Genomic DNA, 14,730 nt, shown 5'->3' with positions numbered 1-14,730 from the left:
TAAATGTAATAGTAATTGATTTTAAATGTAAAAGATGTGGCTGGGGTTAGTATTTACTAATCTTTGCTTCTTCCTACTGCACTGCATCATGAACAGAAATTAATGAGTACCTAATGTTGTGGCCAGTGAGGGTATTGGCACAAAAATGGTCAAAATCATGAAGTAGCCATTCAGGCATATTTTATCGCTTGTTAAATTAAGTCAGCTCACATGTTGTAGGCAGTGTGAAGTCTTAGCAGTGTTTCTGATACTTTGTGATACATCTGTGCGATGTGTTTCAAAGGATGTCATGACTTTAAGGCTTCTCTGGCACTATTTGACAGAGTTGTTGAATTAAGTATCTGTTTAAACAGAAATACATCCAAGAAGCACGGAACTTGGGCACAACCATCAGACAGCCCAAACTGTCCAACCTGTCCCCATCCGTCATCGCTCAAACAAACTGGAAGTTTGTTGAGGGGTTGCTAAAAGAGTGCAAGAACAAGGTTTGTGCATGACATCACTCTTTTTCTCTGATTGGCACCAAATGCAAGTGTCAACATGCATTTTTTCGTACAGACCAAACGCATGCTTGTCGAGAAGATGGGTCGGGAAGCGGTGGAGTTGGGTCATGTGGAGGTCAGCATCACTGGTGTGGAGGAGAACACTTTGATTGCCAGTCTGTGTGATTTGTTGGAAAGGATCTGGAGCCATGGACTACAGGTTAAACAGGTCAGGAAAACAACAACAGCAGCAGCACTGCATAGATTTCCCATGTTCCTCAGTACTTTTTGGGGAATTTTGCCCATCATTTACGGTCTGTATGTGAAACATAAAATATTCTTTAAATATTCAAATATTTCTTTCACTTTTATGCTCATTATAATGCCAGCGTTAATATGAGCAAGCTAACAATGTATTGGGACACACCTATTTAGACTACGAAGCCCTCTAATAAAGCCCTCTAACAACATTTTATCATTTCACATACATACATACATACATATACATACATTACATTACATTGGTGATAACATGTAATACTTACAGTATTTTGCCTTTTTTGATATTTACAACATTACCGTAATGCCTTTCCAACAGAGATGTTGCTTTGTGCTCGGTAGATCAGGCTATAGTGAAATATTCATTCATTTTCTACCGCTTACCGTCACGAGGGTCGCGGGGAGTGCTGGAGCCTAGCCAGCCAATCACAGGGCACATATAGACAAACAAACACATTCATACCTATGGACAATTTGGAGTTGCCAATCAACCTAACATGTTTTTGGAATGTGGGAGGAAGCCGGAGTCCCCAGAGAAAACCCACGCCTCTTGCCCAAAGACAGCTGGGATAGGCTCCAGCACACCCCCACAACCCTAGTAAGGATAAGCTCTATAGAAAATTGATGGATGGACTTAAGCGTCAAAGTAGCTGTGTCTGTCCCTGTGACGTTCATTTTAGCAAGCTCGTATTAACTCATTTTCTCACATTATAATGCACAGAAAGTGAAGGAAATATGTGTTCATGTTTCACATAAGGATTGTGAATGATGGGATGATGGGATATTTTCACATGTTTTTTGTTTCTGTTTTCAGGGTAAATCTGCGCTGTGGTCCCACTTGCTTCATTACCAGGAAAGCAAAGAGAAGAAGAGTGCAACGCCAGCTGGTTTAGGACCTCCAGGTACAGGAAATCCAGACAGGCATGTCTAACAACCTGGAAGCAAAACCTAGAACTGTTTTTTTTTTTTTTTTTTTTTCCATCGCAGGTTTTATCCATGACCCTGAAAGACGCAAATCTGATGGCGGCGGGTCTGCAATGCCACCTCTTAAAGTGTCCTTGATCCAGGACATGAGGTGAGGAAGACTGGCTTTTATTTAATTGAAGGGAGGATCAATGAAACAATCTTTATATGTCAGTGTTGTGAGTTTGATTCTATATTTTAATTCTAGTGAAAGTACAGCCAGGTCAAATATTACAGATACTGTATACACCAGATATTTTGACAGCTCGACACCAGGCATTTTCAAATGTTCTGTGAAATCATTCCACAAACTAACATTGTTAGATACCGAGGGGTGTGTCTCAATCATCTGCATCTTCTATCATCTATTTCATTCTATTGGGCTTGTGAATTCTTATTGCACACTTGCCCTCTCTGTCTGTACGTATAACCAAGAGTAGTCTCTGTTTATGTTGTATGAAGAAGTCTATGTGCTTGCGTGTGTGTGTGTGTGTGTGTGTGTGTGTGTGTGTGTGTGTGTGTGTGTGTGTGTGTGTGTGTGTGTGCAGTGCACATTACTTCCAACCTAATTACCACACACACCCTCCGGGTCAAGTCAGGTCACACACAGCACTGTGATTCTAGCAAGACACCAAATGTTGATGCCAAGAGCGATCGTATACTCTGAGTCATAATGCAAAAACAATTGCCTTGCATCCCTTATTGAATTAATAATTCATCCCTTTGTCATAACATGGTCTAGATGTTTGTCTAAAAAGTCATGATGATGTCTAAATAAAAGTGTTAATGGTGCAATCTCATAACCAGGCGAGAGGTCACAGTAATATTTGGCCATTATATAAATATTTTCCTCTGTTACCATGGAGATACCGTGCAGAGGAAAGTGGGTTAGTCTGAGTGCATGTAAATGTTGGAGACAGTGGAGGTGGATGGTGGGAGGCGGAGGAGGGGAGATGAGGGTGTCCCCCCTCCCGTTAAGTCCCCTCCTCCGCCTTCGAACCCAGCAGACGAGCTTATGGCACAGGTGGAGTGGAAAGGAATGTGTCTGGACATTAGAGACATGATAGTGGCTCGCAGCAATGACAGGCAACCACGCACACAGGAAGTCACAGACAGAGACCTCCTTTCAGCCACAACCGGTTGTGATGCCTCCAACTTGAATTTACATATCTCTTAGCTGCACAATAAATACATTGAAGGTACGCTAAGGTAGAGTATTGTCATACCACATTACTGCAAATAAATACTTTGTCATACTTTTTCATACCATATTGTTTTCTTGAAATAATGGCCTCATGATGACATTGGGTTTCAAAATCGAATTTCCTTGACTACGAATAATTCACCTCCTCTGACCTTTTACCTTGTGGTTTTACTTCCAGGCACATTCAAAACATAAGTGAGATCAAGACTGACGTGGGCAAGGCCAGAGCTTGGGTTCGGCTCTCCATGGAGAAGAAGTTGCTCTCCAGACACCTGAAGCAGCTGTTGTCTGACCTTGAGCTTACAAAGTGAGCAAAAAAATACACCACCAGGATTTGTATTGGTCCTTTTGTCACAGACATCACATCAAATCAACTTTATTTGTAGAGCACTTTTCCTGCAAAGACATGCAACACAAAGTGCTTTACAGAATTACAAACAATTACCACAATTAAAAGGAAAACAATTACTAAGAAAGCCCCTCCCTCCCACCCTCCATACTAGACACACACATACACACACAATCACACACAGTAGGGAGACATGGCATGGCACTGAGGATCAAGGAAACGCCACCTTTGGGGCCATCCACACTGGGAGGAGCCACGGGCCGTGCCATTGGGGGACCAGCACCCGGGCTCCCCGACTCCGACGGACGGGTGGACCCCCACATTAAAGGGAGGAACCCCCAGCCGGCCGGGTCGAAGGGACCCAAGGAAGGCACCCCCTCAGCAGACCCGATACAGCCCCCAGTGTGGAGGACCCCCCACCCCTGAGGAAACACTGGAGTTAAAAGCACAAAATAGGACTAAAAAGATAAAAACATAAGAAAAGTTTAAAAATATTAGTTAAAACATTAAATGTTGGGTACTTGCCTTGTGTAGCATGTGATATGTTATAACTGCTAGCTGCCACCTTGCACAATAAAAATAAATATAACAACTCTAATTAATCCAGAAAGGAAATTTGTAATAATACAACTGTGTGCAGGTGATGGCGCATAATTCATGTTTGTAAAGGAATTTCTGACTCCAAATAATTCGGATCCTCATTTATAATAAATGAACTTTCTGAACGGCATCACATTGTAGTATGCCATTATATAAATAATTTGCACGTTCACAACCACTTCATAATTGATATGGTGGGCGGTGAACTGGGGCAGGAGGCTTTCTGTCTGCCTTTCTGACCTTAAATTGTCATTTCTCAACTTTCAGTCTCAGTGATTACACACTTTTCCCATCCATTCACTCAAAATAAAAACAAAAATATGTCTATTTTTTGGTGTTTGATTTTTTTAGCTGAATCTGTAAATGTGTTGCTCTCTAAATAATTATGTTTTTTTTAATCCACTTTAGGAAACTGTACAAGCGATATGCTTTCCTGCGTTGTGATGATGAGAAGGAGCAGTTTCTCTACCATCTCTTGTCCTTCAATGCTGTAGACTACTTTTGTTTCACCAATGTCTTCACCACCATCAGTCAGTTCTGCTAATGCACTTCTCATTTTGGTGTTGATTCTGCTTGAACTGACCAGCACGTGTCTCCTCTGTCCCCCAGTGATCCCATATCATGTGGTCGTGGTCCCCAGTAGGAAGCTGGGTGGCTCCATGTTTACAGCCAATCCTTGGGTGTGTGTGTCAGGTGAACTGGCAGAGACAGGCGTTCTACAGGTGCCGAGGAACACTCAGGAGATCACTTTTGAGGTCTGTCTTGTGTTTGGGTTTTGTTTTCCCTTTTTAGATGTTTAAAATTCTGAAATGTGGCAGTTTTCAGTATTTTAAAATGATTGAAATTTGGATAAGGTGCTGTTAAAACATACTGTATGTCTTTTCCTATATTATTGTCTTCTTTAATGAAACTAAATAACAATTTAGAGTGTGTACGATACGTAATTGTATAAATATGGCATTTACCATAGCTGTGTATGGCAAGGTAATTTTAAAAATGTATCTTAAAAGGATACATTTACATGTAGTGGGGGAGTTTTACACACACGCTTCCTTAATCAGCAAAGATTTTATCAATGTGTTTACATAATGTTTTGAAATAAAATTTCCTGTTTATAGTGGCTCACAGTTATTGTATTTGCGCCTTCTCTTCCAGTGCCAGAACCTGGGTAAACTGACCACAGTTCAGATGGGTCACGACAACACAGGTCTCTACGCTAAGTGGTTGGTGGAGTGTGTTATGGTCCGCAACGAAATCACAGGGCACACATACAAGTAAGTGTACCTTTTCCAGAAAAAAAATTTGCTTTGACTTGAAGTGGAAAACTAACAAACCATACATTCTTTTGTTGGGTAGATTTCCATGTGGCCGATGGCTGGGGAAGGGTGTGGATGATGGCAGCCTGGAGAGAATCCTGGTAGGAGAGCTGATGACGCCCAGCACAGAGAACGATGAAAAGATGTGTCGCACACCGCCAATGCAGCAGTCACCAGGGATGATGAGGAGATTTGTTACCATCTCACCAAACAGCAAGCCAAGTAAGAAACAGAACTGCATACAGATAAATGAACACACAAACTTTGGACAGTTTTATCTGTTGTCTTTGACTGGGAAACAAAGCAGTTTTACTGAGTTCTGGATGTTTTTGGAGCGTATTTTCATTGAATTTTTTTGGTTGAATTCCAAATTGTTGAATTCCGCTATTAGAACTTGTTATATATCATTGATTGATGAGGGGGCGGCACGGCGGTCGAGTGGTTAGCACGCAGACCTCACAGCTAGGAGACCAGGGTTCAATTCCACCCTCAGCCATCTCTGTGTGGAGTTTGCATGTTCTCCCCATGTTCTCCCCCGTTTCCTCCCACATTCCAAAAACATGCTAGGTTAATTGGCGACTCCAAATTGTCCATAGGTATGAATGTGAGTGTGAATGGTTGTTTGTCTATAGTATGTGCCCTGTGATTGGCTGACGACCAGTCCAGGGTGTACCCCGCCTCTCGCCCAAAGACGGCTGGGATAGGCTCCAGCACCCCCTGCGACCCTCGTGAGGAAAAGCGGTAGAAAATGAATAAATGAATGAATGATTGATTGATGAGGAAACTAATTGATCAAATGTGAAAGGAGATGTTTTTTTTCTCTTTCCTGTGACTTTTTGTCTGACAGCCAGTCATCCGCCCTTTCTTTTCTCTCCTCATGCAGAGTTAAACACAGGTCAGATCCAGGAGGGAGTGGGAGAGGCCATCAATGGGATCGTGAAGCACTTCCACAAACCGGAGAAGGAGGTGGGAGACGGTAGTCTAGACAAGCCCCTTTATGTCATTCTATTATTCATCAGATTTCAAAAAAACACATTAAACTTTAAATGTTAGTTTTTTTAATCCCATATGGTGATCTGAGAATGATGCCAAATACGCTTTATCATACTGTGTAAACACTCGGTCTTGCCTAATTTTTGCCTAACAGCAAATCAAGTTGTTATGTGAGTTATGGCTGTGGTAGATTTAGTTTCTTTTAGAATAAGAATGTTCTTGTCATATCTGTTGTTTCTCTTCATAGAGAGGCAGTTTGACTCTTCTCCTTTGTGGGGAATTTGGCCTCGTCTGGGCTCTGGAGCAGGTGTTCCAGCACGGTTTCAAATCACCTCGGCTCTTTAAAAATGTCTTCATCTGGGATTTTTTGGGTATGAGCCTCCATCCCTTTTTTAAAATGACATTTGAGTTATTTACTATGAAGCATCAACTCATTAACTTTCATTTATGTTATGGCACAGAAAAGTCACAAGTGTACTTTGAAAGCGCCGAGCAACAGGAGGTGAATCCAGATGAAAACTGGCAAAGCAGAGTGCGCCACTTCTGCCGCTTCATGCGCGCCATAAACAACACATCGCGAAACATCGGCAAGGACGGAAAATTCCAGATGCTCGTTTGTCTGGGTGCAAGGTAGGCAGGAAACATCTGTTTGTAGTTGGAATGGAAAAAATGTTTACATCATGACTAAATACCATAGTAGGTGTCATACTGAGATAGCACCCCCTATACTTTCCCTTTTTTAATTAAATTATGCTCATTTTTTCTGGCCTTTGTATTGAGTTGTGGACTCCTATAGAGGAGCTCCACACGATAACTAGCACAGAAAGCTTTCTAGGTCCTCCAGAATCTGCATCTATTTTTTTGAATTTCATGCTTCCTGTGAAAATGGTCTGTTTTAATTTATTCCACCCACAGCCCGCCTCCAGGCACACCCACTCCACTGTGGTTGGTCACACTCAGGTGCTTAGGAGGACTTCTGGCAAATCCAAAAACCCATGTTAACAATATTGTCCAGTGTGAAATGCCGTTGACTGATTAAAGTATTTTTCTTTTGCTGGTAGGGAATCAGGAACCACTTGTACCTGACGCGCCATTAGGAATTGTAAACAAATATAGGTTTCCCTTACACGTGAAGAAACACTTCCTGTGAGCCATTGCTAGCCTATGTGTGACATTACACACCTCCAGTTTTACAAGGGCCTTTGAAACCGAGCGTTTTGAGCCATCCCAAACTTCTTTCAGGGCTCACTTCCAAATATGCAACCCTCATTATCGCAAACATATACACAAACACATTTAATAGGTCCTTTAATGTCATCGTAGTGTTTTATCCAAATGATATTTCAATGATAAACACATCCAGTGGTGCTAAGCCCCCTACTTCTGTTGTTTCTCTTAGGGATCACTTGCTGCATCACTGGATTGCGCTGCTGGCAGATTGTCCAATCACTGCTCAGATGTATGAGGAAGCTGCACTGATCAAAGATCGTTCACTGGTCAACTCTCTGATTCGAGTGCTTCAGACTCTGCAGGAGTTCAACATCACCCTGGAGGCATCGCTCATCAAAGGTGTCGGCATCTAAACCAGACCATGTCCATGGAAGCACAGCCGTAAAAATTAAGTAAACTTTTTATATGCAGGAACAGACTCTTAAAAGACAACATATTTTGGCTTATGTTCAAGATGCTATTTACATTTGCCATATACTGTTAAGTGCAATGAGCCTTTTCAAATCTGTTGTTTTTATCCTCAATGATGTGGCCATGTTTCAAACATGTTTTCTATTCTGAACCATGTTTTTTCCACATTATTGACAATGACCTTGTGCTATAATGTTTTATCAAAAGCTTAATATTTTGATTGTTAGCGTGAACTGCTGACTATGGCTATATTTAAGGGGATGAGGGGGTTCAGAACTGTTAATATATTTTATCAGAGAAAAACAGTGTTATTTTGTAAAATCCGTCAAGTTGCTTGCTCTGTTGTCAACTCAGATTCCAAAGTCATAATGCAGAGCTTAAAGCAAATGTAGAGGTATGCTTTATAAGTATGTTTATGACTGGGTGGGAGATTTGAACTATGGAATCTACAAAGGAATTCAAAGGCTGTTTACATTACAGGCTTTTATTAGGAAACGTATGCAGATATTTTATGTGAAATACCTTTGTACCTTCAGTGCAGAAAAGGGTCCTTCTTGCATGATGTTGACACTGTATCCCAGGATGGAAAATATCTTAGATGGGATACAAAATTACCCCCTTGTGAATTATTGGTATGTGCTGCAATTCCTCGAGAGATGTGTGATCAAGCTTTCTGTGCAAAGAAGTTCAAAACAACAGCCTTGATGTAAATACCTCCAGCCAGCCCTTCCTCAACCGTCAACCAAGCCTTTTTGCCACTCGTCAGTGTGGGACATTACTTCTCATGATAAAGGATGCTTGTCTGCTGTTAACCATCCAAAATGACTGATTTTATTGGTCCCCGCCTCATTTTGTTGTCACTGTTTTTTGCTATGCAATTTCCTCAGCAGAAATTGTTCCCAACCCCCGCCCTGCAAAGCCTTCATCAAGGTCACTTGAGGCCATATCTCTCACAATGAACTTGACCGCACGGAGGAAGAGATTTGATAATTGAAGGACTGTGTTATCTGTGCCAACAGTGTCTGGAATGAACTCCTGTGTATGAGCATCTTGCAAGATATATATTTTTGTTTTCCAAAACAGTTGTACATTTATTGAAATAGCTGTGTAATGTAGTGTTTACTAAGTAAGAGAGACCTTGTACAGTGTAAAAATATATCAAGAATAAAACATCTGTAATGCGTTTTCCTTGGAAGTTGTTGCAACGTAATACTTGTAATAAACATGTAACACTACCATAAAAGTAATATTCCTGCAAAATGCATATATAAATATCAGGTTAAAACTATTGTTTTCCATTTTTTAAATTAATTTTTGCAATGATATGTTTTCTTTGTGTGTAATCTTAATGCGCACTTTATACTGACCGGAAGGTCTAAACATGGCTCAAGCCAACTTTTCGACGAATTCTTTTGTTTCAGCGTAGACTACGTGAGCGAGAACATGTAAACAAACTCGTTCGCGCCATGTCAAATGGCTGTTTATCTTCAAAGGCGAACGCCACGTGCATTATGGGTATTTTAGTTTCAAACCTCCCCGACTAGGACAACGAAGAGCTTTTTTATTGCTCGTTCACTGCAATTCCCAGCATTCAGCACTTCTCTGCGAATACCTGATTGGTCCAGCCCGTTTCAAAGTTTACGCCCGCACGCCTTATATGGTCAAAGTGCGCGCGCGCTTTTCATTCCAGCTTTTTATGCAAATCGTATTTTAATGTCCAGCTGTATGCACTAGTAGTAAGAGCATGCGCAGTGCGAGACAAGAAAACGGCCAAGATTCAAAGTTTGTGTTCGGTAAATATCCGTTTATTTATCCTATCTTCTATTTGTGTTGTTGTGCTAATTTATTTTGTTTGAAACGAGCACATTGCGTGGATGCTTATGGTTGACTTGTAGTTGTCAGTTGGATGCACAAAGAGCAGCCGACAATGGTGGTGAACGGGCAGCATGGCGTGGTAAAGGTAGCGGAGCGGGCTAGCTAGCATGCTAACGGCTAACAACAATGAGCCATATTTGGCGCTCGAGCGGGCAAAAGTTTGAATTTAAAGGGAAGGCTGCTTCTAAGGCGACGTTTCGGGTTTTAACAAACACCGAAAACTCGAGCGGGTAATTCAAAGTTAAACAAACGTTCACCACATTATAACGCGTGTTTGATGAATTTCAACGAATAGCCCGGTAGCTTTTTGTTTCTCGGTTTCAGAAACCTGAGTTGCTTTATGGACAGCGAATCTCTCGTCGGAGTCTATCATCGATTAATACGTGCTAATTTATTGATTTGTGTTTACACTTTCTAACACCGTGAATAGTGTTGCGTTTTTTTTTTTTTTACTGTTTGTTCAAGTAACATTTTGTCAGTTGTTTCATATTTACTTAAGCCATCTTTGAATGTTAGTTGTGTCGTCTTGAACATTTGAGCACTAAATGTATTGTCACAAATTATACACTTGTTACTTACTGTATTGTGATTTTTTAAAATTTTATTTTAAAGGTGACAATTCTGTATGGTGTGCTGCGTATGGGGACCGCCCCCCTTCACAATGGTAGAAAGCGCCACAGTGTGCAGATACTCAGACACTCTGCTGCTTGTTTCTCTGTCACTTGCCCAGGTGATTTGACCTCTGCATTGAGCTGCCAGGAAGACTATGTTTGGCTTTCACAAGTCAAAGATCTACCGGAGTAACGACGGCTGTTGCATCTGCAAGACCAAGTCCTCCAGCTCGCGTTTTACAGACAGCAGTCGATATGAAGAAACGTTCAGGCTCTGTTTTGGGTAAATGTCCCATTTCTGCAAATTGGGTGTTTACCTTTTTGCATATTTTAACATGTACATGTTACATAGGCTCTCGGAAGACCGCGTTGGAGACATCTGCAATGCTTGTGTGTTGTTGGTAAAGAGATGGAAGAAACTCCCCAATGGCTCCAAGAAGAACTGGAACCATGTAAGTGATGCCTGTTCCCCTCTCGCCTGTTTTTCTATATGCACCTTTCTCAAATGTTTTTTTTTCCTTGACTTGACACAGGTGGTGGATGCCAGAGCTGGACCAGGCTTCAAAATGACAAAACCCAAGAAGATGAAGAACAGTGATGGCAAGAAGAAAAGCAAGCTGAAGAGGCTTCACAAGTTAAAGAGGCAAAGTGAGTCTATCTTGTTTGTTGACTTCCATTTTTGAGGAAAAGTTAGTGACATTTTAATGGTTTACTTTTTTTCAATGTAGCACCTCATGGCTATTGCTATTTAGACCAATTTTGGTCACTTTCTACACAGTTTTGTTTGTTCTTTGATTTCTTTAAATGAATCAGATTAGAGGAAGTTAAGGTGAAGTTAAGGAGTGTTTGAATAAGCAGCACTAGAGCTGCAACGATTGATGCATAATCCAATTAATCGGTAACTATTTTGGTAATCAATTACTCATTTTATTTAAAAATGTACTGTAAATATCCTGTGATTATTTTTTTAAAACTTCCATAGTTATCCATGAAAGCAGAGCTATTTTCTTTGCGTTTCAGGCAAAACAAGGTAGTCGCATCAGCTTTGACTTTGAAAAAAAAAACCAATCAACAGTTTTGCCTCTTTCTGATATCTTGCGATGCAAGCAAATGCAGAGATGTGTGCATAGAGCGTGCGTAAGAACATTCCCAGGCAAAGTTTGGAACTTAGACACTTGTACTTGTATGCAGGAAAATGCATACATTTATGCACAACTTTACCATGCACACACACACGACCTAGTGGTAGAACAGTGAAACTACAAATAGCTATGGCTATTGGCAACTTGACCATCAACACGGCACCACCCCTCCCCCCACAACAGAGGAGCCCATGCCAAACATAAATTAAATTATATAGTTTTAAAAATCAAACAATCGACCGATTATTCGGTTAATGAAACAATTGTTAGTTGCAGCACTGCGGAGAATAACAGAACATGTATTTACTATGGTACCACTCAAAACTTTGACACATCTTCTCACACAATGGTATGAGCAAGTGTCTTGAAATGGGGTACCGTATGTTTCCAAAATATGTCTGCATTGTGTATGTACAGGCAGTTTGACAGTATAGTCTAGTATTCTACCGTCACAGTTGTACAATTTTTAAATGAATATGGTCATGGCCAAAAATCTGGAGAATTACTTTAATTTTGCACTCCAATAACTTTGATGCGTAATTTCATTTTTGTGACTCTCGTCTTTGTGAAAATAGGTGTCTTTTTTATTACATTTTATTTCATGAACCGTGGAAGGGTGTTAAGTACATAGAGAATGTGTAAAACATTTCCATCCCTGTTGTTGCTCACCTACTCGCACGTCTCCAGCATCAGTGCCAGCCTTTTTGATAAGTGCATTAATCTTGCTCGTGTACGTGACAATACTTATCAAGTGTTATTTTTTGCTCTGCAAGCAGACTCTGACGCTCACAGCACCACCTCCAGCGTGTCTCCCGCCCACTCGCCCAGTTATAGCAACCAGTCAGATGACGGCTCAGACATTGAGTCCAAACAGAGGCGCTCTTCCCCTTCCATCTTCTCATTCTTGGACCGATCATACTGGAAAAGGTAAGAAAATGGCTGTTTAAAGCCCATCCATCCGTTACAAGCCAGTAACGTAGCCATTTAAAATAGGGTATCAAGCTTACCAATGCAAACTGCTTCACTTCAAATACGACACTAAGCCATCTTATCTAAATGGAGTCAACAGTAATGTCGCTTCTTGTCCTCCGTAGGCAAAAGGTGTGCTGCGGGATTGTCTACAAAGGCCGCTTTGGTGAGGTGATAATCGATCCTCGTCTTTTCAAGCCCTGCTGCAGTTCAAAAAAACAGAAGACTCTGGTGTCCACACAAGTTCCCTCACACCTTCCAGAAACGCATCCACCACAACTTCCAGAGGAAATGAAAGAAACCTGGTGATGGCGCTTGTTTAATCCTTTGCAGGGTTATCCATGGCACTCACCTGGATTTGTCTCCAGTGGCAGACTTCCCTTTTCCTTTGTTAGATCGTTTTTGTTGTATTGTTACATTTGCTATTACCTTTTTCATATGGTTATTTTAACATTTTTATAGTGTTTTTTTTATATACATAATTACAAATCTTAAGGGCATTAGTTTTATTTATAGGTTAAGGTGAAACATTCGGTTAAAGCTCAGTTTATTTTGGTTACCTAAGTGATTCATGTTCTGTAAATATATTGTCACTTTGATACTGATACATACTGTATCACGACTCTTCTATTTTTCCATGATTTTTTTTTAAGAAGGAAAGAAAAAAAAAAACACCAGCTATTTCCGATGACCAGCTTTTTTTTCCCTCCACATATTGCTGCAAACTTTTATCCTGTTCTTTGTTTCACATGTGACTTGGTAGGATTTTAGTACACAAAAGGATAGTTGGCAACAGCAGGGATCATTAGGCCAACTGCCCTAAATGAATTTAGATTTTATCATATTTTTGTAGAGGAAAACAATTGTGATGTTTTGACGGGTGACGCACGACTTTGAAACACTCCATTTGAATTTGAGCGTAGAGCACATTGATCTGAATAGATTAGAATGTGATTAGAAGATGCATGCAGTATGTTTCTCTGCCTTTTTGGAGGGGGAAACAGAAATGATGTATTTATTTTTTTGTACAGTCACCAATGAAATGACATGTATGTTGTAAGCATATTTCCCATCCAAACTTTTCCGTTTACAGGAATGGCAAACCACTACTTCTGTACCGAGTACGTTTTACTCTAACCCGGTTTTACTTTATTTTGATTTTTTTTCTCTTTCAAAAATGGCTTATGTGATTTCAATGCTCACCAATAATTGATTTTGAAAAATGAGAAAAAAATGAATAGCAAGGAAATGCCAGCGTAAAACTCATGTTCCAAATGTCATGCGTAGGTGAAGAGGTGTGGTTATAACTTTTTGTTTTCATCTCTTTGCGTTCAGATGCAATTGTCAAAGGTTCAAACTATGCAGACGTTTTGAATGTGTGGCTTCCTTGTCACTGTTGCTGTTTCCAGTGTTAAAGTGATGGACCCTGATTCAACCAAACTTGTATAAAGCATCCATTACTTAATTATTGTCCCAAATATGTTTCATGTATGCCATTTTAATGATGCTCAGGTTGCACCATGGTAATCATAGTGCATGCATGCCGTCTCTACTCTGAACCATCTCACTGTATGAATTTTGCAGTTAATGTTCAGGAATAATGCTTGTTGCAGGGTCAGTTTAAACCCAACAAGGTTCTCATTAAAAGGAGAATGGCTGCCTCCTTTTGAACTGCTTAATAAGCTTATTTTTTTGCCATATTTTGCAAGGTGCATTTTAGAAAATGAAATGTGCCTTAATGAATTACCTGACATTGTCTTAATGCTTCTCATGTAATTTATATTTATTTATTACAATGTTTTTTTTACTGAGGTAGCTGGTGTAGAGCCTTCCCGAAAGTTTTTGCGCACTTCCCTTGAACTTGCAAGCTCACCATGTTTTCTAATGTTTTTTTTTTTTTTGTATACTGTACTATCAAGTAGAGCTGTACTGTAAAAAGCTACAATAAACTTTGTCATTGACATGTGTGCATCGCTAGAGGGCGCCAAAGAGCTATACAGGCAAGCTAGGTATAAAATGACCTTGTGGGTCAACCATCCGTTTTCTATGCCGCTTATACTCACTAGGTTAGAGGGTATGCTGGAGCCTATCCCAACTGTCTTTGGACAAGAGGCGGGATACACCCTGGACTCGTCGTGGGGTAGTTAATTGCGTGTTTAATTACTTTTTAGATCCATATATCACCTTTTAACATTTGAGTCCACTTACTGTTGTGCTAGCAGCAAGTACTATGTTCAATTATTCTAATATTATGAAAATAAACTTGTTAAAATAGGCAAATGCAGACTATTTAGTCAACGCTCACG

The 14,730-nt window shown here is 40.4% G+C and overlaps 2 protein-coding genes across 6 annotated transcripts in view; both read left to right on the top strand.

The window, feature by feature from the left end:
* The window catches only part of dennd5a (DENN/MADD domain containing 5A), a 31,143-nt gene extending 22,121 nt beyond the window's left edge, over positions 1 to 9,022 (top strand). For all 4 annotated transcript variants that reach the window (XM_058089155.2, XM_058089153.2, XM_058089154.2 and 1 more), the window contains 13 exons: positions 354 to 485; positions 559 to 711; positions 1,576 to 1,663; positions 1,749 to 1,836; positions 3,107 to 3,235; positions 4,286 to 4,407; positions 4,487 to 4,632; positions 5,033 to 5,151; positions 5,234 to 5,415; positions 6,077 to 6,159; positions 6,434 to 6,557; positions 6,648 to 6,816; positions 7,586 to 9,022. In XM_058089155.2, the coding sequence (XP_057945138.2) occupies positions 354 to 485; positions 559 to 711; positions 1,576 to 1,663; positions 1,749 to 1,836; positions 3,107 to 3,235; positions 4,286 to 4,407; positions 4,487 to 4,632; positions 5,033 to 5,151; positions 5,234 to 5,415; positions 6,077 to 6,159; positions 6,434 to 6,557; positions 6,648 to 6,816; positions 7,586 to 7,769 (1,719 nt within the window). In that variant the 3' untranslated portion in view covers positions 7,770 to 9,022. The remainder of the gene's footprint in view (positions 1 to 353; positions 486 to 558; positions 712 to 1,575; positions 1,664 to 1,748; positions 1,837 to 3,106; positions 3,236 to 4,285; positions 4,408 to 4,486; positions 4,633 to 5,032; positions 5,152 to 5,233; positions 5,416 to 6,076; positions 6,160 to 6,433; positions 6,558 to 6,647; positions 6,817 to 7,585) is intronic.
* Positions 9,023 to 9,467: 445 nt separating this feature from the next.
* sinhcafl (SIN3-HDAC complex associated factor, like) lies at positions 9,468 to 14,340 on the top strand. 2 transcript variants are annotated; one of them, XM_058088992.2, is made up of 6 exons: positions 9,468 to 9,620; positions 10,433 to 10,596; positions 10,666 to 10,765; positions 10,847 to 10,961; positions 12,232 to 12,382; positions 12,550 to 14,340. In XM_058088992.2, exons 2-6 carry the CDS (start codon positions 10,469 to 10,471, stop codon positions 12,731 to 12,733), a joined length of 678 nt encoding a protein of 225 aa, XP_057944975.1. In that variant the 5' UTR covers positions 9,468 to 9,620; positions 10,433 to 10,468; the 3' UTR covers positions 12,734 to 14,340. The 2 variants fall into 2 exon arrangements, with proteins under 2 accessions (XP_057944975.1, XP_057944976.1); XM_058088993.2 differs by lacking the exon at positions 9,468 to 9,620 and adding an exon at positions 9,798 to 9,932.
* Positions 14,341 to 14,730: the final 390 nt, after the last annotated feature.

Source organism: Doryrhamphus excisus, linkage group LG13 (genome assembly GCF_037039965.1).
Source record: "Doryrhamphus excisus strain RoL-2023G ecotype Guam linkage group LG13, RoL_Dexc_Guam_v1.1, whole genome shotgun sequence".
In the NCBI taxonomy this organism is placed as follows: Eukaryota; Metazoa; Chordata; class Actinopteri; order Syngnathiformes; family Syngnathidae; genus Doryrhamphus; species Doryrhamphus excisus.
This window is presented reverse-complemented; position numbering and strand designations above follow the sequence as displayed.

Bases quoted from the DNA above. Each gene is read 5' to 3' on its own strand.
- sinhcafl (XM_058088992.2), top strand. From the start codon at position 10,469: ATGTTTGGCTTTCACAAGTCAAAGATCTACCGGAGTAACGACGGCTGT. The intron at 10,597-10,665 runs GTAAATGTCCCA...CATGTTACATAG, and splicing joins ACGTTCAGGCTCTGTTTTGG to GCTCTCGGAAGACCGCGTTG. The intron at 10,766-10,846 runs GTAAGTGATGCC...GACTTGACACAG, and splicing joins CCAAGAAGAACTGGAACCAT to GTGGTGGATGCCAGAGCTGG.